The sequence below is a fragment of the Pelophylax lessonae genome (genome assembly GCF_965119305.1).
Source record: "Pelophylax lessonae genome assembly, chromosome: 5".
Lineage (NCBI taxonomy): Eukaryota > Metazoa > Chordata > Amphibia > Anura > Ranidae > Pelophylax > Pelophylax lessonae.
This window is the reverse complement of record NC_138772.1, coordinates 232,253,633-232,281,568: the sequence shown is the minus strand read 5'-3', so window position 1 is coordinate 232,281,568 and position 27,936 is coordinate 232,253,633. Positions and strand designations below refer to the sequence as shown.

The 27,936-nt window shown below is 43.6% G+C and overlaps 1 protein-coding gene across 1 annotated transcript in view; it reads left to right on the top strand.

Moving 5' to 3' along the window:
• Positions 1 to 27,936, top strand: part of PKD1L1 (polycystin 1 like 1, transient receptor potential channel interacting) — a gene marked incomplete at its 5' end in the record, with an annotated part of 292,229 nt that overhangs the window by 98,685 nt on the left and 165,608 nt on the right. The window contains 3 exons of the mRNA XM_082258926.1: positions 1,291 to 1,411; positions 14,522 to 14,642; positions 17,090 to 17,285. Coding sequence (XP_082115052.1) covers positions 1,291 to 1,411; positions 14,522 to 14,642; positions 17,090 to 17,285 — 438 coding nt within the window. The remainder of the gene's footprint in view (positions 1 to 1,290; positions 1,412 to 14,521; positions 14,643 to 17,089; positions 17,286 to 27,936) is intronic.

Sequence of the window (27,936 nt, the reverse complement as noted above, 5' to 3'; positions counted from 1 at the left end):
TGAGCGTTGGGCATTTTGCTCACAGTGTCAAAACGCTCAGATGTGAACAGGGGCTATTGAAATGAATAGGATTTGTCTTGTTGGGCGTTTTGAGAGCTGATCCTAGAGCAGAAAAACTCCCCAAAAACGCCCCAAAACGCCTAGATGTGAAAGGAGCCTAATTGTCTCTAAATTACCTAAATAGGGCAATTGGGGCAAGTCAATAACTGTAAACAACTAATTTTCCTATACAATATAACTTTCTACACTACTAAAATGGTTATAGTGAAATATCCTCTTTTTCCATCTGCTCAACCTCCCAGTTTAAAGAGACCTTGTCGCCAACTTAAAAAAAAATTGCAGGTAAAAGCACAGAGAAAAACAAGTATTTGAATTGTTTACTTGCATCATTTTCCCTTTCCATACTTTTTTTGTTATTCACTTGCAATGTTCTCTACCTATTACAGGTAAATGAAAGGCATAAAATACATTAAATGCACGTACAATTTATGGGAGGATTTTTGTTGAAACTAATAGTCTGGCTAAAGGTTTTCTTTAAGGTTGTTATGCAACCCTGTCACTGGAAGCCCTGTCTCTGCTCAATAAATCATGCCATTTCTAAGTAAATAGTTGTTTTTGGATGAAAATTGGAATCTTCCTATTAAATTGGCACCGTTGTCATATTTATGCCTCAGTTTTTAAAGCAAACAACTATGTTAGAACCTCAGCTGATATGGTCATGGTCAAAGTAAATGACAAAGTGTAATCAATTCTTCATCAAACTAAACATAAAAAATGTTATTTCATCTTACAAAAAAAAGAAAAAAATGTGCCAATATACTGATGATATCAAGCTGGTATGTAAGCCAGGAATTAAAGTGTGATTTAACCAGTACTTTGAATATTATGCTGTCTATATTTAAAACTAAACTCTGGGCAGATCTATAAAACACAAATAAATGTAGTATAAGTATCTGAATTTGACCTGTCATCAGTCACTTGCTGTCCCTGTACAGCAGGGCTGGAATTTGATGGGAAGAAGCAATACAAAGAGACAATCAGTTCAGGACATGAATGCCGATAGGTTGAACAATGCTGGCCATCAGACTGAGTAGATCAAGTCATAGGAAAAAGTACTGTGGGGGAAATCTCTGGATTGAAGGTGGGTATTTGAGCAACAGCTGGTTTTGTTATTTTCTCTATTGATGGGTTTTTCATCTTTATTTTATTTTTGGTCGGATGTTCTGCTTAAATATGTCAACGTGGTGTCTATTATACATTTTGAAAATGTACCTATAATTATGGTTTTAGGACCTTTCCTATGAATTCAGCTACCAAGTGGGGAATTTATCAAGGAAAATGTTGTATAAGGGAAGAGATATTCAATACTACTTTAATTTGCCATCTGGGGATCCGGATAGTGGATATCAAGGTAAACTTTTCTTTAATTAAAGTATATGAAGTTATAAGATGCAAATAGATTTAGTACTTTTATTAAAGTGTAATTAAGCATACCTGAACACATTGCGACTATTCAATGCATTTAAACATCTTTTGGGGAACAATGTTTATTATGATTTGGCACTTTTTAATCTCTGATGGGGAAGAGAATGTCAAACACAGTGAACAGTCACAATGTGCAAAAAAGTGAGGTGAGTGAGTGCCTGTGATCTTGCATGATTATGGAAAGGCTCATCTACTTCTCAATATATATATATAGTATATATATATATATATATATATAGTATATATATATATATATATATATATATATATATATATATATATATATATACAGTGTATATATATATATATATATATATATATATATATACATACATTTAAAAATGTCTCTTATAACATGTATTGATATGTATAGTGATCTGTGTATACAGTGCCCTGAAAAAGTATTCATACCCCTTGAAATTTTCCACATTTTGTCATGTTACAACCAAAAACGTAAATGTATTTTATTGGGATTCTATGTGATAAACCAACACAAAGTGGCACATAATTGTGAAGTGGAAAGAAAATGATAAATGGTTTTCAACATTTTTTGGCAAATAAATATCTGAAAAGTGTGGCGTGCATTTGTATTTGGCCCCCTTTACTCTGATACTCCTAACTAAAATCTAGTGGAACCAATTGCCTTAAGAAGTTACCTAATTAGTAAATAGAGTCCACCTGTGTGTAACTTATTCTCAGTATAAATACAGCTGTTCTGTGAAGCCCTCAGAGGCTTGTTAGAGAACCTTAATGAACAAACAGCTTCATGAAGGCCAAGGAACACACCAGACAGGTCAGGGATAAAGTTGTGAAGAAGTTTAAAGCACGGTTAGGTTTTAAAAAAAATATCCAACACTTTGAACATCTCACAGGGCACTGTTAAATCCATCATCCAAAAATGGAAAGAGTATGGCACAACTGAAAACCTGCCAAGACATGGCTGTCCAGGCTGGGCAAGGAGAGCATTAATCAGAGGAGCGGCCAAGAGGCCCATGGTAACTCTGGAGGATCTGCAGAGATCCACAGCTCAGGTGGGAGAATCTGTCTACAGGACAACTATTTGTCATGCACCCCACAAATCTGACCTTTATGGAAGAGTGGCAAGAAAGGAGCCATTGTTGAAAAAAAGCCATAAGAAGCCCTGTTTGCAGGTTGTGAGAAGCCATGTTGGGGACACATCAAACATGTGTGCTCTGGTCAGATGAGAAAACGCTATGTGTGGCGGAAAACTAACACTGCATATCACCCTGAATATAGTATCATCACCGTGAAATATGGTGGTGACAGCATTATGTTGTGGGGATGCTTTTCTTTAGCAGGGACAGAGAAGCTGGTTAGAGTTGATGGGAAGATGGATGGAGCCAAATACAGGGCAATCTTAGAAGAAAACCTGTTAGAGTTTGCAAAAGACTTGAGACTGGGGTGGAGGTTCACCTTCCTGCAATACAACGACCTTAAAGATACAGCCAGAGCTACAATCGAATGGTTTAGATCAAAGCATATTCATGTGTTAGAATGGCCCAGTCAAAGCCCCGACATAAATCCAATTGAGAACCTTTGGCAAGTCTTGAAAATTGCTGTTAACCATTTTCAGACCGGAGGATTTTGCTGCTTAATGACCAGGCCCTATTTTGCGATTCGGCACTGCGTGACTTTAATGGACAATTGCGCGGTCATGCGATGCTGTACCCAAACGAAATTGAGGCCCTTTTTTCCCACAAATAGAGCTTTCTTTTGGTGGTATTTGATCACCTGTGCGATTTATATTTTTTGCGCTATAAACAAAAATGCCACAATTTTGAAAAAAACACACTATTTTTCACAATCTGCTATATAACAGTCCCAAGAAAAATATGTAAAAATCTAAATTTTTTAACATTTTAGGGCAATTTGTTTTCTGCTACATATTCTTGGTAAAAAAAATTGCAATAAGTGTATTTTGAATGGTTTGCGCAAAAGTTATTGCGTTTACTAACTACGGGAAAGATTTATGTCATTTTTATTGTTTTTTTTTTTTTTTTTTTACTAGTAATGGCGGCGATCTGCAATTTTTTGCGGGAATGCCACATTGCGGCAGACAGATCGGACCCCTAACTGACATTTTTGACACTTTTGGGGTACCAGTGACATTACTACAGTAATCAGTGCTAAAAATATGAACTGTTACTGTAATAGTGCCATTGGCAGGGAAGGGGTTAATACTATGGGTGATCAGGGGGTTAAATGTAAGCCTAAGGGAGTGATTCTAACTGTGGGGGGGTTGGGCTTGTGAGATGACCATAGAGACATGTGATCCTATATAGCAGGATCTCAAGGTTTTTGTGATCATCTCAGGGAGAAGGACAGACGCCTATCTTTACATCAGCCGTCCGTCCTTCTCTGTCAGGTGGGAGAGATCGCTGGTGTAAGGCAGCCATCGGAGCCGCCTGACACTCGTGCCAGCTTCCCCGCTGATGGGCGGGAGCGCGCAGGCGCGTGATCGCCCCCTAGCTCCTCCCAGGCGAGCGCCATACATGTACGGGGCTTTGCCTGGGAGAGCCAGCCTGCCGCAGTACATCTGCTACGGCTGGACGTAAAGTGGTTAAATGTAACTCTCTAGATGTGCAAAGCTGGTAGAGACATACAAAAAGACTTGCAGCTGCAACTGCAGCGAAAGGTGGTTCTACAAAGTATTGACTCAAGGGGGCTGAATACAAATGCACGTCACGCTTTTCAGATATTTATTTGTAAAATACCTCCCAACTTTAGAACTTCAAGTAGTTCTAAAGGCTCAAGTTTTTACCTTCATGCATTATATGCCTTCTGGGGGCAGCACCCCCCCAGCCCCCCCCCCCAATAGATACCTGAGCCCCATCGCAACCCAGCGAAGTGCATGAGAGCCTTGGCTTTTGGGGGACTCTCCCTCCTCATTGACTGAGATAGCAGCAGGTGCCATTGTCTCCCGCTGCTGTCAATCACAGCCAGTGAGCCAATGAGAAAAGGGAGGGGGTGGGGCAAGTGGGGCAGAGCTATGGTTCTCTATGTGAACAGACACACAGAGCAGTGGCTCGAGAGCAAGCCTGCTTGAGTGCCCCCACAGCAAGCTGTTTGCTCTGGGGGACTTGGCGGGGGGGGGGGGGGTCTGGAGCTTTGGCGGCTCTGCACAGAGCAGGTAAGTATAACATGTCTCGCCAAATCAGTGACAGGTGGGTGGTATGCTCCTCACTGTACACACTGCCCCCTCCTCTCCTGCACACATTATCCCCTCCATATACACACTACCTCTCCTGTGCACATGACCCCATTCCCTGTACACACTGCCCCCTCCTGCACACATTACTTCCCTGCCTGTACACATTGCCCCTTCCTGTGCACGCAGTGGCCGGCCGCACCGGGCGCAACATCTGGGGGGGCGCATCCTGCAGTGTCACTCTGTCTGACATTATATATATTACTAACACGGTGTCATCACACACTTTTGCGGCTGCCGCCATCTTTACGCTGGTAGATAGCCGGAGGGCGTCCGATGGCTGGAAATTGCGGGGCGGAGCTGGACTGTGCCTCCCCTGCCCATTGGCGTAGAGTTGCAAGTCAAACCCCGCCTGTCGGCGGCGTGTTCTGCTCAGTCAGCTCAGCGAATCAGCAGCCTTCTTTTCACTCAGCCGCCCGGCACTGTCACAGGAATCATTCATCTCTATCTTTCCAGTTGTGCCAGCACAGCGTGAAGAGGACTGAAGAGAGAGTTGTGAGAGGTGAGGTGAGACCATGAGAGATGTTTTTCTGGACTGACAGACACACAAGGCATCTAGGGAGGGAGGGGGGGAGCAGTCTGGACTGGAGAGCACTGACTGCAGTAAAGTGAAAGTGGAACTGTAGGGGAGGTCAGTGTAGGTGTCAGTGGGGGGTGGGTCAGTGAAGGGGGTCAGTGTAGGTATCAGTAGTGGGGGGGGGGGGTTGGTGAAGGGGGGGTCAGTGTAGGTGTCAATGTGGGGGGGGGTCAGTGTAGGTGTCAATGTGGGGGGCAGGGCCGGATTAAGAGCATCATGGTCTTGGTGCTGAGGATTTTGAAGGGCCTTAAGGGCCGTGCCTTGGCATGCACCCAGAGGAGGAAGGGTGCAGCCATGCATGCCTAATTCAACATGGGATGCTGTCTCTGAAGCCCATAAACACATCCATGCATCGGCAACTGTCCCTCCTTGTCAGGCCTTCGCGCTGTGTGGGGAGGTTCTGAGGGTGCTGCCTGGGGAAGCGAGCATAGAAGCCAGACTTCTGTGTTTACAAGTGACAGAAGAGCGGTCACAGTGAATATGGCCAACCCGGGGCCTATATAAAAGGTAGGGGCCTGGAGCTGCAGCTCCAATAGCCCCTACGTTAATCTGGCCCTGGTGGGGGGGTCAGTGTAGGGGAGTCAGTAAAGGGGTCAGTGGAGGGGGTCAGTTAAGGGGTCAATGTAGGGGGGGTCAGTGTAAGGGTTCAGTGAAGGGGGGTCAATGTAGGGGGGGTCAGTGTAGGTGTCAATGTGGGGGGGGGTCAGTGTAGGTGTCAGTGAAGGGGGTCAGTGAAGGGGTCAATGTAGGGGGGTCAGTGTAAGGGTTCAGTGAATGGGAAGTCAGTGTAGGTGTCAGTGTAGGGGAGTCAGTGTAGGAGGGGGGTCAGTCTAGAGGTCAGTCTAGGGGCAGAGAAGAAGGGTCAGTGAAGGGGGGGACAGTGTATGTGTCAGTATAGGTGTCAGTGAAGGGGTCAGTGTAGGGGGGTCAGTCTAGGGGGGTCAGTAAAGGAGGGGCAGGGAAGGGGGGTCAGTGAAAGGGGGGTCAGTGTAGGTGTCAGTGAAGGGGTCAGTGTGGGGGGGTTGGTTTAGGGGTGTAAGTGTAGGGGGCAGTGAAGGTGTCAGGTAGGTCAGTGTAGGAATCAGGAATGTCAGTGTAGGGGTCAGTGTAGGTGTCAGTGAAGGGGGGCCAGTGTATGTGTCAGTGAAGGGGTCAGTGTAGGGGGGGTCAGTCTAGGGGGGTTAGTGAAAGAGGGCCAGGGAAGAAGGGGGGCCAGTGTAGGTGTCAGTAAAGGGGTCAGTGTGTGGTGGGGGGGGGGTCAGTGTAGGGGTGTAAGTGTAGGGGTCAGTGAAGGGGTCAGGTAGGTCAGTGTAGGAATCAGGAATGTCAGTGTAGGGGGGTCAGTGTAGTAATAAGGTAGGTCAGTGTAGTGATCAGGGTTGGTTAGTGCAGGAATCAGGTAGGTCTGTGTAGTGGTCAGGTAGGTCTGTGTAGGTGTCAGTATAGTAATCAGGTAGGTCTGTGTAGTGGTCAGGTAGGTCTGTGTAGTGGTCAGGTAGGTCTGTGTAGGTGTCAGTATAGTAATCAGGTAGGTTAGTGCAGGAATCAGGTAGGTCTGTGTAGTGGTCAGGTAGGTCTGTGCAGTGGCCAGGTAGGTCTGTGTAGGTGTCAGTATAGTAATCAGGTAGGTTAGTGTAGGAATAAGGTAGGTCTCTGTAGTGGTCAGCTAGGTCAGTGTGTAAGTGTAGTGGTCTGTGTAGATTTGTGTAGGGGGCTTACTTACCTTGCCCCGGGCGCTGACAACCCACGCTACGCCACTGTGTGCACGTGACCCTGTTCCCTGTACACACTGCCCCTTCCTGTCAATTTTACCTCCCTCCTGTGCATATTATCCCCCCCCCTGTACACACTGCCCCCTCCTGTACACATTACTCCCCTCTCTGTACACACTGCCACCTTCTGCACACATTACCCCCCTCCCTATACACACTGCCCCCTTTCTGCGCATATTACCCCCTCCCTGTACACATTGGTCCCCACCCCCCTCTACATTGCATTTATTTCTCTTTCACACTGTCCTTGGAAATCTGAGACATCTAGTTGCTGAGACACCGCATTAAAAATTGTTCAGCCTGGCAAGGGTTAAAGCTGATGCTGGCAGAGTGCTGCCTCTGCTCGGTTCATACATTTTTAATAATACAGCCACTCTCTCCTCACATTCCTGAGCTGGAGGGGTAACCTTCTGACCTGTCCAGTTGCAGTTCCCCAGAGAACAGATTAAGGATGCCAGAGCATTTGCCGTGCCACCTAGTCCAGCAAGAAGGTCTAATTGCCTGCAGTGCGTTAGTTCGGATTAGAGGCATCCCGGGCAGTAGTCCTTTGTTTACCTGAGTAAGTTCAGAGTCACAGATGGAGCAATCCTACTTCTGTTCCACAGAACAGCTGCAGGTCCAGTACAGAGTCACTGTACTAGATTAGCAGCTGCCTCCTATGTGACATGCAGAAGCAGGGCCGGCGCTACCACTAGGCAAGTTAGGCAGCCGCCTACAGCGCACTGCTGCCTAGGGCGCCCGGCCGCTGGTTTCATTTCCCCTTCTTAGTCTCTCCATTCCTCTCCCCTGTGCTGTGCAGCAGCGAGCCGCTCTGGTCTCTGTACTATATAATCTATCAATCACTGACAGACTCAGTGTGATCGGCAACTCGGCAAGTGTCCGCCGCTGACTTTTTTTCAGTCTGATGTCCATGTCTGTCTCTGTTACAAACTCTCTCACGGAGTCTCATCTCCGATCTGATGTGCGGATGCTAGTTCAGCTATACACTTTGTATGGCTGAATTTGCAGCGCATCCACAGCAAACTCGCACATGAGGCTTTTTTTGAGCCGCATCAGAATCGGATCGCACAGTGGTTCACACTAGTGCGATCTGATTCTGTGCGAACTTGAAGATCGCACTGTGATATGCGATCGCAACTAGGGGTGTCCTTAACTTTTAGGCTCAGTTCACACTTGTGCAATGCAGGAAGGCTACAATTATATAGATAGACTCAATGCTGGCTCACTGTATTTCGTAGAGCTATATTTTGATAGGTAAATTTAGTTGCCTCACTGTAACCAGTGTGGCTGTGATTGTTTATTAGGTAAATTTAGTTTACTCACTGTAATCAGTGCAGCTGCATTCTATTAGGTCTGTAGAGTGTGCTCAACTGTTTCTAGTCTGCTGGCTTTCTTTGTCTTTATTTCTGGATAAAGGTGTGGAGCTATGCAGATGCCAGCATGAATGTTGATACAGCCCTGTGTCTTGGATCTTAATATACACTTGATGCGCAAATAACTCTGCTGTGCTAATAAGTGCACCTTTGGATATTAATATACGCCAAGCGCAATTAATCCTGTTGTGCTAAAAAAGCACAGTTCTCAGCTCTTTTGTGTAAGGTAATGGAGTGCGCTCAGCAGAACCCAGTAAAACAGACACACAGGCAGTTATCACATTGGATGCTCGATTGAATGTCCTGCCTAAAGCATTGAGCTCAGTTTATTTATGGGACAACACAGGAATAACAGCAGGAAGTGATGGCTATACAACATCAGCCAATCCGTTCCAAATGCACAGTCACATGACATAAGTTACTCACATACAAGCAACTAATGACACACAATTGTATACATTCAAATATACAATAGAAAGGGGGGATACACGATCATGAATCAGCAGAACAGCGTGCATGGCTTCCTGCCATTAGCGTGTGGAAATACACCCACCATAATGAACATTGAAACCCACGTGTAGCAGAATTTGCTCCTAACACTACACAATGAAACCAACGTGTAGAACTGTGATTGCTGCTCTGATCAAACTCGTGCATGCACTCCCTCCACTGCTACTGGAGTGAATCCCACTCAGCACGGCTCAGAGAACAATGCCTAATATGATTATACTACTGTTCCCATAGACGTGGCTATCTGCAGGGAAAGAGCCATGCTGTTTGTAGAGGCACAGTAGAAAGACATGAGCATGTATCCCTTTATAAAGGCAGTTAGATATCAAAACGATATTGACTTCACAGAGCAAACATATCCCCGCCGAGCGAACAAATCTGAACATTATACAGGGGCCCCCGCTGGTGGTCATATCCTTGCTGCTTGATCCTTGAACTGCGCACTGCAATACACATAGATCTCTACCAGCAAACAGACCCATACATATCGCATGGAGCGTTTACCGGTGGAGATGTCTATGTAGAGCGAAGGCGTCTACACATCAAAGGGAAGGTTTTCACTGCCAGTAGTCTTTCCTCAATGCCGGTTCACCCATACACGCTCTAATGAACGCATTGCAAGCAAACTGACAACAGGAGCCATAATGACAACAAGCTAAATAAAAGACATCCTGAAAAATGTCCACACCAGTCCTAATAAAATTTCCACAACACCTGGCCAATCCCAGGGAGGCAGGCCCTGATTGCATGCTGGGAGACTGTATATATTCTTGGAGCACACTGAGCTCTGGGTCTTTTGCTAGAGTTTTTTGGTCCAGCCTTGAGGGGCTTGCTGCCCTCCAGAGCATTGCTGCCACATGTCTGCTGTTGCAAGGCCTTATGTGGATGATCTGAGGGCCTGGATGCTGAGAACCTTTTTTTGGTTGAGCCCGATAGACTTGTGTCTTTTATCAACCTGACTAACTATGTAACTATGTAACCTGAAGCTAGAGAGAGAACTGACTGAGGGGGGCTGTATGTTGAACATCTGGTCTGGTATCACCAGAGTAAGGTGTTGCTTGGAAGTTGAAAGGAGGCAACTAGCTGTCCTTGGGCTTTGTGTGAATACAGACAGTTCAAAGAGAACTTGTGAACTTTTGGGCTGCTGCAACCCCTATGGTGCTAGACAGTCAGCTGTGGGTCTGTTTAACCTCTCTTGTGGTAATCCAGAGTGTGGCTCAGGGTTAATTTTCTGTACCAAAAGCAGTAACCCGGAGCCACACTCTGGGTTACATTGTAGTATCCCTGTAGTGACACTTACCTTGTCCATACAATCCCCTAATGACCTCCCGCAGTGTCTTCCGGCATCCGTCTTTAAGGTTTCCTTCTCTGCGAGCGCCGACGACACAGGGGGGTGGAACCAGGCGGAAAAATTCAAAAAAAGTAAACAAAATATGACATGATACATTGTAATACATTGTAATCTGTTAGGATTACATAACTGTTTCAAACCATTTCACCGTAGTTTTGTCCCTAGTGCTTTGTCTGGTGCCCTGCCTGCACTTTTACTGTTCTTTCTTCCTGGAAACTTGAAAACGTCCATGGCCTTCAAAAAACGTCCCTTTAGGTCAAAAGTGGAGTTAGACCAGCTAGAAAACAGCGATAGTGCATTAGAATCACTAGCAGAATTGAGCGATAGTGATTAGTGGGGAAATTCGTCATCAGACACTGAAAGTGACGACAGCGACGATTCTGTGACTGAGCTCAGTGATGTGCGAACTTGATGCTCTACTGACTGCAGTACGGATCAGGCATTGCCCCCAAGATTCCCATTTACTGGAGCATCTGGTATGAAAGTAGACGTTGAACACGACAACCCCTTGGCATACTTACAATTATTTCTGACCGATGAGGTTATTGAAAAAATAATTACTGAGACAAACCGGTACAAAGAGCAACAATTAGCTACTCTGCATCGGAAGTTTCCAAGAAGCAGAAAGTGGGAACCAGTGACCAAAGATGACATTTCTGGGCCTAATAACACTTCAGGGAGTGGTGGGGAAACCCCTGCCAGAAAGGGATATCAGCATAGAGGAAAGTCTAATGGCCTACAAGACAAGTCTTAGCTGGGTACAATACATTGCATCAAAGAGAGCATGATTTGGGGTAAAATCCTACATGCTATGCAAATCGTCAACTGGCTACATTTGGAATTCAGTCAAATACACTGGAAAAGGAGCAAAATTCAATCCAAAATACAGCAACTATGGAATGGCAACATCTTTCGTTCTTTCACTCATTAAGCCATTGCTAAATCATGGCTATTGCGTAACAACTGACAACTTTTATATGTCTCCTGAACTTTATGAGCTTCTTCTGCAAAAGAAAACAGATGCCTATAGAACCGTTAGGTCTAACCGGCACGAAATGCTGACAATTTTTGGCAATAAGAAGCTGAAGACTAGAGAAATGGTTGCCTGGCAGAAAGGGGAAAAGCTGGCACTGCGATGGCGTGAAAAGAAAGATGTGTGCCTAATGAAATCATGAAGCCACAGGTAGTGATAGACTACAATAACACCATGGGAGGTGTCAACAGAACCAACCAAGAAATTACATTCTACCCAGCAATGAGGAAACAACAAAAGAAGTACTACAAGAAGATCTTCAGACATCTTCTTGAGCAATGCTTGTAGAATGGCTACATTCTGCTCAAAAAAAAAAAAAAGTGACAAGCCTGTGATTCATTCTGACTTCATATGGAAAGTTGCCGAACATATCTTTGTGAACCACCAAACACCATCAATGGCTATGAATAGAGCTGGAGGTCATGCTGTTGGCGTTTTCAACCCAGAATGCCTGACTGATCGTCACTTCATGTACTACATCCCACCAACCGAGAAAAAGTCAGCACTTACAAGGATGTGTGTGGTTTGTTGCTCGAAGCGAGACGACAGTGGAAAGAAAATCAGAAAGGAAACCAGGATTCATTGTCCCGATTGTGACATCGGACTTTGTGCAGTCCCATGTTTCAAGATTTTTCATACCCGGGATGTGTACTAAGACAGCCAGGGAGGTTAAAGGGAACATCAACTGGTATTCTGAAGAGCTTAGTCCACATAGTTCTCTGTAAATGGAACTCTGCTCTTGTGACTTTAAAGAATGGAGTTTAAAATTACTACTACTACTAATTCAAAGCTAAAGTCCACTGTTTGTTGCAAGCATGGACTTTATTGCAGCTTTTCCAGAAAGAATACTTAGTCCTCAACTTGTACATAGTTCCTGTTTTTGGAGTATTCTACTTAATTCCCTCAAACCTATCCAAGTTCTCCAAAAATAAAAACAACTCCCCTTAGACTGGACACATTGGAGAAATGTGTGGATAAGCCTGTGTGCCTGGCTGTGGGGCAAAGCTTGAGGTGAAGACCTGGACAGTATTCCTGCAGCTCCTATGGGACTAGCGCTACATAAAAAAATTCAGTTTGTCACTCTAATTTTACAGTAAGTGGAATTACACTTACCATTTTCTTGTACTCTTTGTGCAAAGTCATATAAATACCTGGTAATCCTGTCAGTGGAGTCTACCTGAGGCAGTTTCCATGTGATGGTGTAGCAACAATCAGAGCAGAGTTAGCACTCTCATGTAGGCGGAGCCTGATTGCATTACAGTGGGGTGAAAGAATATTGCATGGGGCTTGGCTATTAGCTTTGTCACTCCTGATTCACAAGCCTTTAGCCTGTCAATAAGCACTTGGCCACATCCACCCTACCCACTACTTTCTGAATTCACAACACTATCTATGTTAATGAATCCCTCCCATTGTACACAGCAGTTTCCAGGAGGGTAAGTGTATAAGACACGTTATTAATAAAAAAAAAAAAAAAACAGAAAAGCAATCTTATTGCGTCTTACACGCATGTAGTGAAAGTAGAAGTCAAGGAGGGGAAGGGTTATAAACTCTGTTTTTTATTGCATTTGTTTTTATTGCATTTGCCTTTAAGAAGTGAGCAGAAGGCCTCCCAAGGATTCTGTTTACCTATTTTCCATCCTTCTATAGAGTCACTTCCCAGTCTTCTTCTGCTACTTGGCTGTTGCTTGGGTCAGTTCTCTACATGTTTGCCTCTTCTTAATCCTCAGTCCTTGTCCCTCTCTCTTGTTCTAGCAGTAACATCTGATACTCTGCAACCTACCACAGTGTGCTCTCCTAAATTCTTGGACTTGGTTGCTTGTGAGCTGGCTAATTTATTAATTCCTTGTGGGCTCTGATACAGTTATGGATTGCCAGTATTTAACCAAGACTCAACCAGGAGTAATTGTTTTATTTTAAAGGGCTTTATGTTTTTGTACTGATGTAATGGATTAAGACAGACTCTAAATCAGTGCTGCCTCCAGAAATGTGTATTTCTCCTATATATACTTCATCAGAACTGCTCCACTGACTACTTATATTGCCCCAGCACTCTTCACACTCTTCCCCAGCTCCCTATTCTTTTCCTAAAATTCCTCTGGTCTCCTGTTCCTCTTCATGATTCTTCAAGTTCCCCACTCTCACCATTACTGTACCAATCAGCCACTCCTTCTTCTTTGGCACTGCACTGGACTCCATTCTCATTATTGTTCCTCTTGTTCTAGATTTCTCTATTCCTCTGCTTTGGCATCCACTATTTCCACATTTTTTTCCAGATCTAGCTCTCTCTCTCCAAACCAGCATTTTGTCTCCAAACTTCTTCTTTCACCATTTGACTGTACTCCACAAGTAACTGTATATTCTACACTCTGCTCTGTACACTGTGCTGTACATTCTGTAAGTTACATTGATCCCTTCAAAACAATATACACCGTGTTTTACCTCTGTATTCCATACCCTGTGGTATATGTTCTATTTTCCAAGGAATGTCAGTATTTGCACTGTTCTGTATGTTCTGAATGTCACAATGATGCACAGTTGCACACACTGTGCCCTACGTTTGTAGATCATACTGTACTGAAGTATACATTCTACTCAGGAATAAACAATCCATTTTATTAGATACACCTATCTAGTACCAGGTAGCTACTTACCACTCTGAATTCAAAACGCAGGAATTTTTAGTAATAAGGGTACAAGAATTTGCTCAAGGGGCCTATATGTGCCAAAAATAACATTTCACAGACCATTATACCACCAATGCTTTGATTAATAGTAGTTGTAGACTTGAAATGCTGCTAGCATCCCATTTGGCACAAACAATCATATCATGGGCAAACTTGCTAAGTTCATGCATCTTCCTCATCATAATGTCTGACTGACCGAAATTGTTTACACTTGGTAGCTGTTAGTGCAAAGTGCATTGACTATGCAACACATCCCAGACAATACCACCAGCCACTTCAGTGGATGTGTGCTACAAAAAATTTGGTTCATGGAAGATTTTACATTTTGGTTTCTGGAATATGTAATGTAAGTCACTCATGTATAGAACTGTGGGTATGCAACTGGATGCTGCTGATATGCAGTTTTCAAATTCACTTATTTAAGCACGCCCTAAAGGCTTATTTGAAAAAAATATTTATTTGAGATAATATATACTAAAATAAATAATGTTATCTTCTTTACAGTCACGGTTTTTACTCAAATAACAAATGCATTTGGATCACAGACTCAGCCATGTCCACTGAATGTGACTGTACATCCAGTTATCTCCAAGAATACATCTAATGCTTTACCAGAGATTGAACTGTAAGTCTTAACCTTTTCCATTTTTTTTTTAAGTTTTGCATAAAATTTAACTATTTTTAGTTAGATTAAATTAAAGCATGTACAGTATATTGCAGCAGTATTATTTGTATTTATTACTAATAGTAAAGTATTAAGAAAAAGTATTACAAGGAAAATAAAAGTATTTCAGCTTTAATAGTTAACCCAACCTGAAAATACTTTTATAAATTGCTACAATACATGTATGCAGGGGCATGTAGTTCCACTCATTGAGGCTATTTTTCACATTCCATTCCCACCCCATCCATTCACTGACTCTGCGGAGCCAGCAACCTGCAAGTTAATAGAAGCACTGTAATGGAAGGAGAGGGTTTAGGAATTGAAGGAGATGCAATGGTTGCCTGCAGAGGGACTTAGATGTGCCACAGACATACCAATTCAAATTTGCTTTAGAGGGACCTTAGAACATATATCCTGCAGTCTCTGTATTTAGATAATATACCCTAATTATTGTGCCACAGACAAGAATTTCATAACCACAAGAATCATACATTACAAAGTGAAAATCTTACATTAAATAAAAAAGTTGAGGAATACTTAAAATGGTTGTAAAGGTAGCTGTTTTATTACCAGATACCTTTTTTTTATCTTAAAGTGATTGTAAAGGCAGAAGTTTTTTTTATCCTAATGCATTCCCCCCTCAACCCTCCTAATACTTACCTGACCCCCGTCTAGATCCAACGATGTTATAGGATTGTCTTGGCTGCCCGGGACTCCCCTCCTCATTGGCTGAGACAGCAGCGCGACACCATTGGCTCCCTCTGCTGTCAATCAAAGTCAGTCAGCCAATGAGGAGAGAAAGGGGGCGGGTGGGGCCTCGGCTCTATGTCTGAATGGACACAGATAGCTGTGGCTCAACTCGGATGCCCCCAAAGCAAGCTGCTGGCTGTGGGGGCACTCAACAGGAGGGAGGAGCCAGGAGCACTGAAGAGGGACCCAAAAAGAGGAGGATCGGGGCGGCTCTCTGCAAATCCACTGCACAGAGCAGGTAAGTATAACATGTTTGTTATTTTTAACTAAAAAAAAAAACAAGACTTTACAATCATTTAAATGCATGCTCTGCATGGTCAGGTAAGAAATCCTTCTGTGTGCAGCAGAGGCATAACTAGTCCTGACCTCCCCCACTTCCATCTGAGCCCAAGGCTTTCAGTTCTGGCAGGGCGTCCATGGACATCCTCTCAGAACCCTGCATCCCGCATGCCCCCTGGGGCGCACATCCAGTGTGATCTGTGACTGCTGTATCCTAAGGACACAGCTAATCACAAATCACAGTAAATGGCCAGTCATAGCGATTCTTTACCATGTGATCAGCTGATCACCTGTAAACAGAAGTGCTGGTTATTGCCAGTCCTTTCCTCTCACGCTGAGTCTGTGTGAGGAAAGGAGAGCAGTTTACCAGCACGACTATCAGTGCATTGTTTACACTGATAATCAGGAAACTGGTCATCAGTGCCCTAATTATAAGTGCAGCCCCATCAGTGCCGTCTATTAGTGTTGCCTATCAGTGCTCATCAATGCCGCCTATCAGTGCCACCTATTAGTGCCCATCAGTGCTGCCTATCAGTACCACCAATCAGTGCTTATCAATGCCTCCTATCATTGCCCATCAGTGCCACCTACCATTGCCCATCAGTGCCGCCTATCAGTGCAGCCTATCAGTGCCACCTATCAGTGATCATCAGTGCCGCCTATCAGTGCCCATCAGTGCAGGCTACTAGTGCTGCCTGTCAGTGCCATCTATTAGTGTCTCCTCAGCAGGACTCTGAGCTGAGAGCAGCTCTCTCCTATAGCCCAGAGTATACACTTACAGTTCCCCCTCCCTCCTCTCTCGCACAGATGGGAGAGGAGAGAGCCGATCTGCTCCATTTCACCCCACCCATTTTTTTCTCTGTGTGCGCTGTGGTAAGTGTGAAGCCCAGCAGCTGAACGATCGACATTTGCGACCCTGGTAGTTCTGCTACTGGTGTGCAGTTTCCCCCTCAGCCCACCTGAGCCTGATCTCAATCCAGCGCTATGTCCAAGAAGAGTGTCTCTCTTTGCTGTCTCTCCTCACTGGCCAAGGAGGCAGCAGCAGGAGCCGTTGACTCCTGCTGCTGTCAATCACAACCAGTGAGCAAAGAGCAGGGGAGGGGGCAAAGCCACGCACTGTGTGTCTATGGACACACAGAGTGCAGCTCGGATACGAGCATGCACAAGTGGCTTGCTACGGGAGCACTCAGCAGGGAGAAGGAACCAGAAATGCCAGCAGGGGAACCCCAGAAGAGGAGGATCAGGGCTGCTCTGTGCAAGACCATTGCACAAAGCAGATAAGTATGACATGTTTGTTATTTTTTTTTTAAATTACATTTACCAACCTAACCTTCATTCTTTACAATACATTTGAACATTTTCTGTTGTCTTTCACCTAGATTTCAAGAAGGCTTTAGAAATCTTTCTATGCTTGTGCTAATGGGAAATCACATTGAGATTCGAAACTACATTGTCTTATTAACCACAATCCTCAATCGATTATATACTGAGGACAACAATACAACTTTTGAACGACATGTACAAATCAGGAATAAACTGATTTCCATTGTTCATAGTTTACCATTTAATAATCAGGTAACCACACCTTAATGTCTTAAAGTTTGTTTGTAGAAAAATAGAGAATGCTCTAAAAAAAAGTTCCAGGACTTACTAATACATGGGTAGTCACTGAATTTTTTTAAAATTCATTTTGGCCACTTTGGATTTCCAAATGTTTTCATTATTTTTGGTGGTGACTATAAACTTAAAAAAAATACTTTTTTATTTTTATGCTGACTGGAAAGTAACAGGGGTATTTTGTTACTCTTTGCGGCAAGTATTGGTTTTGACCAGCAAAAAAACTAGCTGGCATGTATAAGGTATGGGCGTTTCTCAGTCCCACATTGTTCATACACAAAAGTAAATTGCCCATGGGACTTTAACGAGGCACAGCCAACAAATGTGAAGTGTACAAGAACTTTTTAATACAAAAAGCAAATATTACATGCATTTAAAAACCATATTGTCATACATAGTTACCAAATATATATGTACATGAATAACTGTCATTGAATAAATCCGGGTTAAGTAAAACCTCCATAAAGTGGATAATCTGTACTAATTCTCTCTACACGTTTTGCGAGATACAGACTCACTTCCTCAGGAGAGGCACAGGTGAATATCTATAAATAAAGACAAGGTTGTTAGGAGGGAGAAGAAAAAAAACATTACATAAAAACGCCCAGACTTACTTCTTGAAAAATTGATTATATAAATCTCCATGTAAATGTGTGGATATTCATAGAATCAATTTTACAACAAGTAATTCCAGGCATTTTTATGTAATATTTTTTTCTTCCTCTTAACAACCTTGTCTCGTTTGGAGACAGGGACATTTTATTCAACTGTATTACCTTAAAGGACATCTTTCTAAAGATTTGACATCTATGGTACTGTGCAAACGTCTTAGGAAGGTGTGAAAAAATGCTGTAAATTGAGAATGCTTTCAGAAATAGAAGTGTTAGTAGTTTATTTTTATGAATTAACAAAATGAAAAGTAAACGAGCAGAAGAGAAAATCAAATCAATATTTGGTGTGGCCACCCTTTGTCTTTTAACCACTTAAGCCCAGAGGATTTGGCTGCTCAAAGACCAGACCCCTTTTTTCAACTTGACTTTAACTGACAATTGCGCAGTCATGCAATGCTGTACCTAAACGAAATTTACGTCCTTTTTTTTCCCACAAACAGAGCTTTCTTTTGGTGGTATTTGATCACCTCTGCGCTTTTTATTTTTTGCGATATTAATAAAAAAAGAGCAAAAATTTTGAGAAAAAATGACATTTTAAACTTTGTCTTTTTAAAAAATATCCAATATTACTCAATTTATGTCATATATTTTGGCCAAAATGTATTAAGCTACAGGTCTTTGACAAAAAAATCTCAATGAGCGTATTTGTATTGGTTTGTGCAAACGTTATAGTGTCTACAAACTATGGTGTAAATACTGGAATTTATGCAGCTTTTACTTTCTGACTGCCTATCTCATTTCATGAAGTGCTAAAATGGCAGGGCAGTACAAACCCCCCCAAATTACCACTTTTTGGAAAGTAGACATCCTAAGGAATGTCCTGAGAGGCATGTTGAGCTCATTATATATTTCATTTTTTTGTCACAGGTGTTTGAAAAATTACTAAAAAGAAAAAAAAATGTTTACACAAAGTTGTCATTGACATGATACATTGCTCACACATGCCATGGGTATATGTGTAATGTGGGAGCCTAGCTGTGTACGGGACCCCGAAAACCATTCAGAATTCAGAACACCTTCAGAATTTCAAAGGGCGTACATTTTTCATTTCATTTTCTCACTACCTATCACGGTTTAGGAGGCCCTGAAATGTTAAGATACCACAAAACCTCCCCAAATGACCCCATTTTGGAAAGTAGACACCCAAAGCTGTTTGCTGAGAGGCATGGAGAGTCCATGGAATATTTTATATTTTGCCACAAGTTTTGGGAAAATTACATTTATTTTTTATTTTTTATTTAACACAAAGTTGTCACTAAAAGATACATTTCTCACACATGACATGGGTATATGTGGAATGACACCCCAAAATAATTCTGCTGCTTCCCCTGAGTATGGGGATACCCCATGCGTGAGACTTTTTGGGAGCCTAGCTGTGTACGGGACCCCGAAAACCAATCACCATCTTCAGGTTTTCTAATGGCATAAATTTTTGATTTTACCTCTCACTACCCATCACAGTTTCGGAGGTCCTGAAATTTCAAGATAGCACAAAACCCCCCAAATGACCCCATTTTGGAAAGTAGATACCCCAAGCTATTTGCTGAGAGGCATGGTGAGTCCATGGAATATTGAATATTTTGCCACAGGTTTTCTAATCGCGTAAATTGTGCATTTCCTGTCAGTTTCGGAGGCCCTAAAATTTCAAGATAGCAAAAACCCGCCCCCCCCCCCCAGGACTCCAAAAAGTAATCACCACTTTTAGGCTTTCCAAGGGCGTAAATTGTTGATTTCACTCCTGACTACCTATCACAGTTTCGAAGGCCATGAAATGCCAGAACAGCACAACCCCCCCCCCCCCCCCAAATGACCCCTTTTCAGAAAAGTTGAGTGTTTTGCAGATCTCACTTTTTGTCACAAAGTTTGGAAATTGAATAAAGAGGAAAAAAATGCATTTTCCTGTTTTTTCTTCATTTTCCAAAATAAATGAGAGCTGCAAAATACTCACCATGCCTCTCAACAAATAGCTTGGGGTCATTTGGGGTGTTTTGTGCTATCTTGGCATTTCAAGGCCTTCAAAATTGTGATAGGTAGTAAGGAGTAAAATCAACAATGTACGCCCTTAGAAAGCCTGAAGGTGGGGATTGGTTTCGGGGCCCTGTACGTGGCTAGACTGCCAAAAAGTCTCACACATGGGGTATCCCTGTACTCAGGAGAAGCAGCAGAATGTATTTTGGGGTGTCATTCCACATATACCCATGGCATGTGTGAGCAATATATGATTTAGTGACAACTTTGTGTAGAAAAACAAAAAAAAATAATAATTTTCCTGAAACGTGTTGCAAAATATAAACTATTCCATGGACTCACCATGCCTCCCAGCTAATAACTTGGAGTGTCTACTTTGCAAAATGGGGTCATTTGGGGGGGGGGGTTGTGCTATCTTGAAATTTCAGGGCCTCTGAAACTGTGACGGCTAATACGGAAGTAAAATGCACAATTTAGGCCATTAGAAAATCTGAAGGCGGTGATTGGTTTTTGGGGTCCCATACACAGCTAAGCTCCCAAAAAGTCTCACACATGTGGTATCCCTGTACTCAGGAGAATTACACATGGCATGCGTGAGCAATATATAATTTGTAAATATATATTTACTTTGTGTAAAAAAAAAAAAAAAATTGTCACCTTCCCGAAACTTAGGGCAAAATATAAAATACTCCATGGACTCAATATGCCCCTCAGCAAATAGCTTTGGGTGTCTACTTTTCAAAAAGGGGTCATTTGGGGGGGTGTTTGAACTGTCCCGACATTTTATGCTCAATCTTAGCCACACATCACCCACTCTTCTAACCACTTGAAAACCAATCCTTTTCTGTGACTTTTTTATTTACATGAAAAAATATATTTTTTTTACTAGAAAATTACTTTGAACCCCCAAACATTATACATTTCTTTAAAGCAGAGGCCCTACAGAACAAAATGGTGGATGTTGCAAATTTTTCTGTCACACGGTATTTGCGCACATATTTTGCAAATGCAATTTCTGCGAAAAAAATAAATTTTTTTAAAATTTAATGCACAAATACACTATATAATTCCAAATTGTTTGGTAAAGTTTAAAAGATGATCTTATGCCGAGTACATAGATACCAAACATGACATGCTTTAAAAATTGTGCACGCCTGTGCAGCAGCAATAAACTACGTACATTTTTAAAAAGCCTTTAAAAGTCTTTACAGGTTACCACTTTAGACTTACAGAGGAGGTCTGCTGCAAGAATTACTGCTCTTGACCTGGCGTTCGCGGCGATACCTCGCATGCATGCTGCAATTGCAGTTTACATATGACACTAGACTTTGCGCCCAAGCAAGGGGGGACAGGGGGGGCTTGATTTTATTTATTTTTTGCCTTTTTATGTTATTTTGACACCTTTCCTTTCATTATTTATTTTTTATCATTTTTAATGTTATCACAGTAAATTTAAATATCCCCTATGATAGCAATCTGTAGTGACAGGTACTTTTTTAAAAAAAATTGGGGTCTTTTAGACTCTAGATCTCTCCTCTGACCTTAACGCATCTGACCACATCACAATTGGTGTGATAAAATTCTTTCCCAATTTCCCAATGGCGCTGTTTATTTCTGGCGAAACAGAAGTCATGAAATGCACGTAGCTTCCGGTATCTTAGGCCATAGAGATAATTAGAGCCATTCTTGTCTCCAATCAGCTCTATGGTTAGATAATTGAACCACCGGCTGCACTCTCAGGTTAACCGGTGGGACAGGAGAGCCAGAGAAAAACCGTGGAAGGCGGCGGGAGGGGGGGGAGAGTCCCCTTTCCCTGCTTGTAAAAGCAGTCTAGTGGCCAATTATCTGCTAGGATTGCTTTTACATGTGAGCTGACCGCTGGCTGTAAAAAACAATACCAAGATGATGCCTAAATCTGCAGGCATCATCCTGGTATAACCACTCAAATTCCAGCAACGTACCAGTACATTGTTGGTCCTTGTTTGGCATATAGTGTAGGTTTTTTTTTTTCATGCAGCCTGTGGGCTGAACGAAAAAAAGAGAACCTAACAGAAATCACCACAGGAAAATTGTGTAGTATACACACCATTAACTGACCAAACATCCAAACCCACTTATTTAATGGTGGGTATACAAGAAAATATTCCACGTATACTTAAAGGTATTTTAACTGCAGTGGTGAAATCAACCTACCACAGCTCTGCCATCAGAGGTATCTATATATGCTTGAGCGCAAGCGCTGTTTGTGTCAGAATATATAAAATCAGGGTGGCAGCCGACAAGTACCTGCAAGAGAAACAGGTTAACAAAATAATGAAAAACAAACAAAGTACAGTAAAAGTACAGTAGGAAGAGTAGAAGAACATAAAAATAACTGATACGACAACTGTTTTTGGCTTTTTTATTTTATATATTTTTTTATTTTTTTTTTAACACTTTTTTTTGTGAACTGCAGTTTTCCAGCTTAGGGTCTCTCAAAATGTCGATAGCCATCAAACATTTTTCGAGACCCTGTGTTTGTGTGCCCTACACCTTGTCGTGCTGTACCCTACACTAAAACTCTACTAGTGTATGGTAGCGCTCAAAACACTCCCCGATGCAGAGACCAGGTTGGTCAGGACAGGTGGGACAATAATAAAGGGTGTCACGCCTAAATCCGCGCCTGCTACAGACACGACATCTTCTTTGGGGGTATCTTTGGGTAGGGGTACTCGGGAGGACATGTGAAAAATGTCTCTCATGCAGCCGGCTCACTGCATCTGAAAGGGGAAGTTGGGCAGGAACACCTCCTGGGTACAGGTAGGCATTGATGATCTCTTCCTGGAATTCTCAATAGGATCCGGTTCGTCCTGACGCCCTGTATAGGACAAAGGCGTTCAGCATAGCCAATTGGAATAAATAAACAGACACTTTTTTTACCAGCGTCTGGCTTTACAGGCAACTAAATACGGCGCCAAAAGCTGGTGGTTAAGGTCCACCCCTCCCATATTAAGTTTATATTCGTGGACACAGAGGGGTTTCTCCATAACACCTGTTGCCGTAGTAATTTGGATTGTCGTGTCTGCGTGAAGGGAGGACAGAACGAAAACATTCCGTGTATCCCTCCACTTCACTGCAAGCAATTTATCTGTTTTCAAGCAGGCTCTCTCCCCCCGACTAAGACGGGAATCTACAAGCCGTTGGGGGAAGCCCCGGCGAATAGGTGGCACGGTGCCACATGCGCCAATTTGTAATTCCAGAAGGTGACTAAATAGTGGTACGCTTGTGTAAGTACCAAACAGCTAAATACATACTGTATACATGCAAATGTGTTTTTTTACCAACATATTTCTGTTCAACCACCCCTACTACACTATAAAGCCACCACTATACACTATTGCAGTTCTGCTAATTGAACTGTGAACATTTTTGAGGCGCTCCATGTGCTCTTTCCTTCTGTAAAATACCTCCTCCTCCACACGTCAGTAAGTACTCCTCATACCAAGGCCGCGGCTGCCATCTTGCGCATGAGGTCTCCGAGGTCCACCATGTAAGCGATCACACAAACCACTGCTTCTGCGCTGCCATGGTCGGAACCCTCCTCTACTGACATCCTGGTTTCCATCATGGCTTGCAAAGAGACTCTTGCTGCAAAAACAAACTATGTCTCTACCGATATTAGCTTCATACGAAACAATCTGGATAAATTCCGCTCTCACTTGTTGGAGGCTCTTCCAGGTGGAGGATGTGGTTTGCACACACTCTACGGAATTACATGCTCTGTAAAGGCAGGTTAAGGCACTACAAGAAAAGTTCATAGACAAAGAAAATCTCCTGTGCCCCAACAACCTCTGATTTCTAGGCCTCCCAGAGAAAGTAGAAGGTGCGAACCCTGTTGAGTTTTCAAAGACCTTTTTGGCTAACATCTTTGGCCTTCAAAACCTGCTGCATACATTTGTGGTTGAGTGGGCACATTGAGTACCTCCAATACCCGACACGCCACCTCGCCCATTTTTTTTCCAGTGACTTAATTGCAGGGACCCGGATTTGATTCTAGCGGCTGCTAGAACCAAGCCAGATCTTCGGCATGATAATGTGAAAACTATGATTTTCCTGGATTACCGGCAAGAGGTACAGCAAACGTTACACACTTTTAATGAGGTCCGCAAAAGACTATGAGGTAGAGGTGTCAAATACAGCCTCCTGTTTCCAAGCGAGCTATGGGTGGTTGATGGAGCAACGGTTAATTTCTTTGAAACTGGAGACACAGCTGCTGCCTGGCTTGATGCTAATTAGAACCCTGTTGAACCTCGTTGTTTAAGGTTATGTTCAAGTTCGGATACCCTCCGTTGATGGATCCTGTGACACCTTCCTTCAGTGAGCATGCACTTTCCCTTTTTTTCATTTTTGTTCATTAACCTTATAGTAGGACACTGATTGAAACTCTCTGAGTACGTCCTGGACATGTGTAAGTGAGTGTTCGGGATCGGTACAAGTCAAGATCACGTCGTCTGCAAAGAGCGAAATCGCGTGAGGGGAGTCTCCCACCCAAATTCCATTAATACCTGGGTGTGACCTCATCCTTTCAGCCAAGGGTTCCATGAGCATGGCAAATATCAGGGGTGATAAAGGACACCCCTGACGCGTGCCATTGGTAATTTGAAAGCTATCAGAGAACAGACCCTCGGTGTACACACGGGCAGATGGGACTGTGTACAGGGCCATAACTGCTCGGACAATCTCACCCTGAAAGCCAAACTTCTCCAACACCTGCCCCAGGTATCCCCAGTGTATCCGGTGGAACGCCTTTTCGGCATCTAACGACAGGAGCACACTGGGGACCCCGCGGGCAAAGACATGATGTACAAGTCCCACCAGTCTTCTTGTGGCATCAGTAGCCTGACGCCCCATAACAAATCCCACCTGGTCCCGACCAATCAAATCCGGGAGACATTTTGTGATTCTATTTGCCAATATCCTAGCATACACTTTCAAGTCCACATTTAACAAGGAAATGGGTCTGAAGTTTTGCGCCTTAGTGGGCTCCTTACCGGGTTTCGGCAGTGTGATCACCGTAGCTTCTAGCATCTTGGCTGGAAAGGATGCCTTATCCAGAGCTTGGGTATAAACCCTGCCTAAATATGATACCAACGTGTCAGAAAACAAGCCATAATATTCGGAGGAGTACCCGTCTGGACCTGGGGCTTTCCCCTTCGGCAAAGCCCTGATAACCCCTGAGATCTCCCCTTCAGAGAAGGGAGCATTCAACTGGTCTAATTGAGAGGGTGTCAGGCCCGGGAGGGAAACGGAAGACAGAAATGTTTGGATGTCCAATGGGGAAGATTGAGGGGTCGAATCGTCTAAAGCCAAGTTGTATAAGGAACTATAGTAATGGCTGAAAGCGTCCGCTATGTCCTTCGGGTTGGTCAGCCTCTTCCCCTTAGCATGGTGGATTAAGTACGGAATTTTTTGTGTAGATACTTTATCTTTCAGTTGAGCCGCCAATAACCGGCCTGCTTTATTTCCATGGGAGTAATGGGAAGCCTTAAGTCGCCGAAGAGCCCGTGAGTGCTGACCAAGCAAAAGGACACGCAACTCCGCCTGACATTTAAAGAGCCGTGCTGCACAGCTCACCGACGGTTGTACTTTATTTTGTTGTTCCAGCTGTTTGATAGAATTTAGAATGTCATCCAATTTCTGTCTCCTTTGCCTCCGTACCCTCGCCCCCTCTGACATCAACAAACCCCGCATAAATGCTTTATGGGCGTTCCATAACACAAAAGGGCACATTTCAGCAGTGTCATTGGTAGAAATAAATTAGTCGAGTTTGGCACCCATAGCAGTACGGCTCTCTCGTTTATTCAGCAAGCTGGCATCAAAGCGCCATCTGTTGGCCCTGGTGGTAAAGGGCACGTCCCCGATAGTAATAATAACTGGGGCGTGGTCCGACCACGTTATAGAACCCACAGACGCGCGAGTGATCTTCTGTAACAAAAATTTTTTGTGAGGAAAAGGTCTATCCTGGAATAAGAATGGTGGATTTTGGAATAAAAAGAGTAGTCTCTTTCCGATGAGTTATGGCATCTCCACACATCATAGAGATCTGCCGTTAGTAGAAACTTAGCCAGGTCAGTCCTGTGATGGCGTCTGGGGTAGTTCAATGACACATCCAATTGGTAGTTGGGAACCGCGTTAAAGTCACCACATAGCAGAATGTGACCCTTGATTAGTGGTTGAATTTGTTTCCACAGTCGTTTTATAAATGTAATCTGTCCAGCATTTGGGGCATAAACCGCCACAATGGTGTAGGTGACCCCATTTATAGTGCACGCCAGCACCAAAAATCTACCCTCCGGGTCTGCAAATTGGGAGAGCAAAGAAAAGTCCAATGACTCCTTAATAAGTATTGCCACCCCACATTTTTTCTTGGGATTATTTGCATAATACGCCTGAGGGTAAAATCTTGATGTAAGTTGTGGGTGTTTACTCACCATGAAGTGCGTCTCTTGAATGACTGCAATGTCACATTTCAAGCTGTTAAGCTCCCTCCAGAGCATGTGCCTTTTTTGTGGGCTGTTCAGACCGTTAACGTTAAGGGTGACAAGTTGGAGTGACATGACAGCTCAGTGGCAGGGAGGGCGTCCCGTGCAGATGAAGTGAAATGTACTTACTCGTGTGCTGTAGAATAGAGAGACCTGAAGCAGCGTCTAGGCAGGAAGAGTCCACTGAAGATGACAATACCGAAGTAGCCGAGGAAGGGGTCTTATCGACCGGAAGAGTGGGACACTCGGTTTGCAAGTGGCTGGAGATATAAAAACAAAAGTAAAACAGAGGAGAAAAGAAAAACAGTCAATAAACAATAAGCCGCAACTGCGGATTACTTGGAGGGTAAAAAGTGGCGACTCTTCCACAGAGTCCGTACGGTATTGGATACCGTTTAATATGGGGGATCACAGAGACAGTCTATAGCCGAGCATGTCGCCCGGAGTCCAGTGGTTATGGATGGCATACTGCGAGGGTCACCGCAGACAAAGGGGATTGAGGGCAACATTGGCACTGCACTTTCATTCTTTCTGGGAGACGTGACCCTCCTCCGCTTGGTCCAGGATACCCCACTTCCGCAACAGAGACAGGCCCTCCTCCAAGGAGGCGATTCTGTAATCCTTATCTCCTTTGGTAATGATTAAAGTTGCTGGGTAATTCCATCTGTAGGGAATGTGGTGGTTCCGGAGAGGTTTAGTAACCGTGAACAGATTGCGACGTCTATTCATTGTGTATGCCGACAGATCCGCAAAAAATGAAAGATTGTTCATAGCAGGTGGAAGGCCGGAGCCCTTTCTTACAAGTGACATGAATTTTTCTTTCACCGTATAAAAGTGTATACGGGTGATCGTGTCCCTGGGAAGGGATGCAGCAATGTGTTTTGGCTTGGGCAATCTGTGTATACGGTCTATCGCCATGTCGCACAAGGGAACATCCGGAAGGGCCTCTTGCATCAATGATGTGAGATATTCCGCTAGCTCTTGGGGCTTCACCGTCTCTGGGATACCTCTAATTTTTATATTGTTGCGTCTGGACCTATCCTCAAGGTCCGCAACTTTTGCTTTAAGCCATGAGATGTCGTCGTCATGCTCATTGTGGGCATCCACCATATTGTTAAAGGTGTCAGCGAATTCGCCCATTTTAGATTCCACATGTTCCACCCTGTTGCTCACTCCTGTGATTGCTTTATTGCACTGAGACATGAGTTGGAGCATGTCAGCGTGGATGGAGCTTCTAAGGGACATCATCATGTCTTTTAGCAGGGAATCCATGACAGGTTGTCCCGAGGTGGGGAAATTGGAAATGGCGTCATGAAACTCCAATGAGTCATCAGCACTGGCTCCCTGTGTCTCGGCACCTTCTGGGAGCTGCAGCCTGATTTTAGATTTGGCTGGGCTGGCACAGGCTGATCGTGGTGTAGAGGCAGATTGAACCCCCTCTTGCACTCC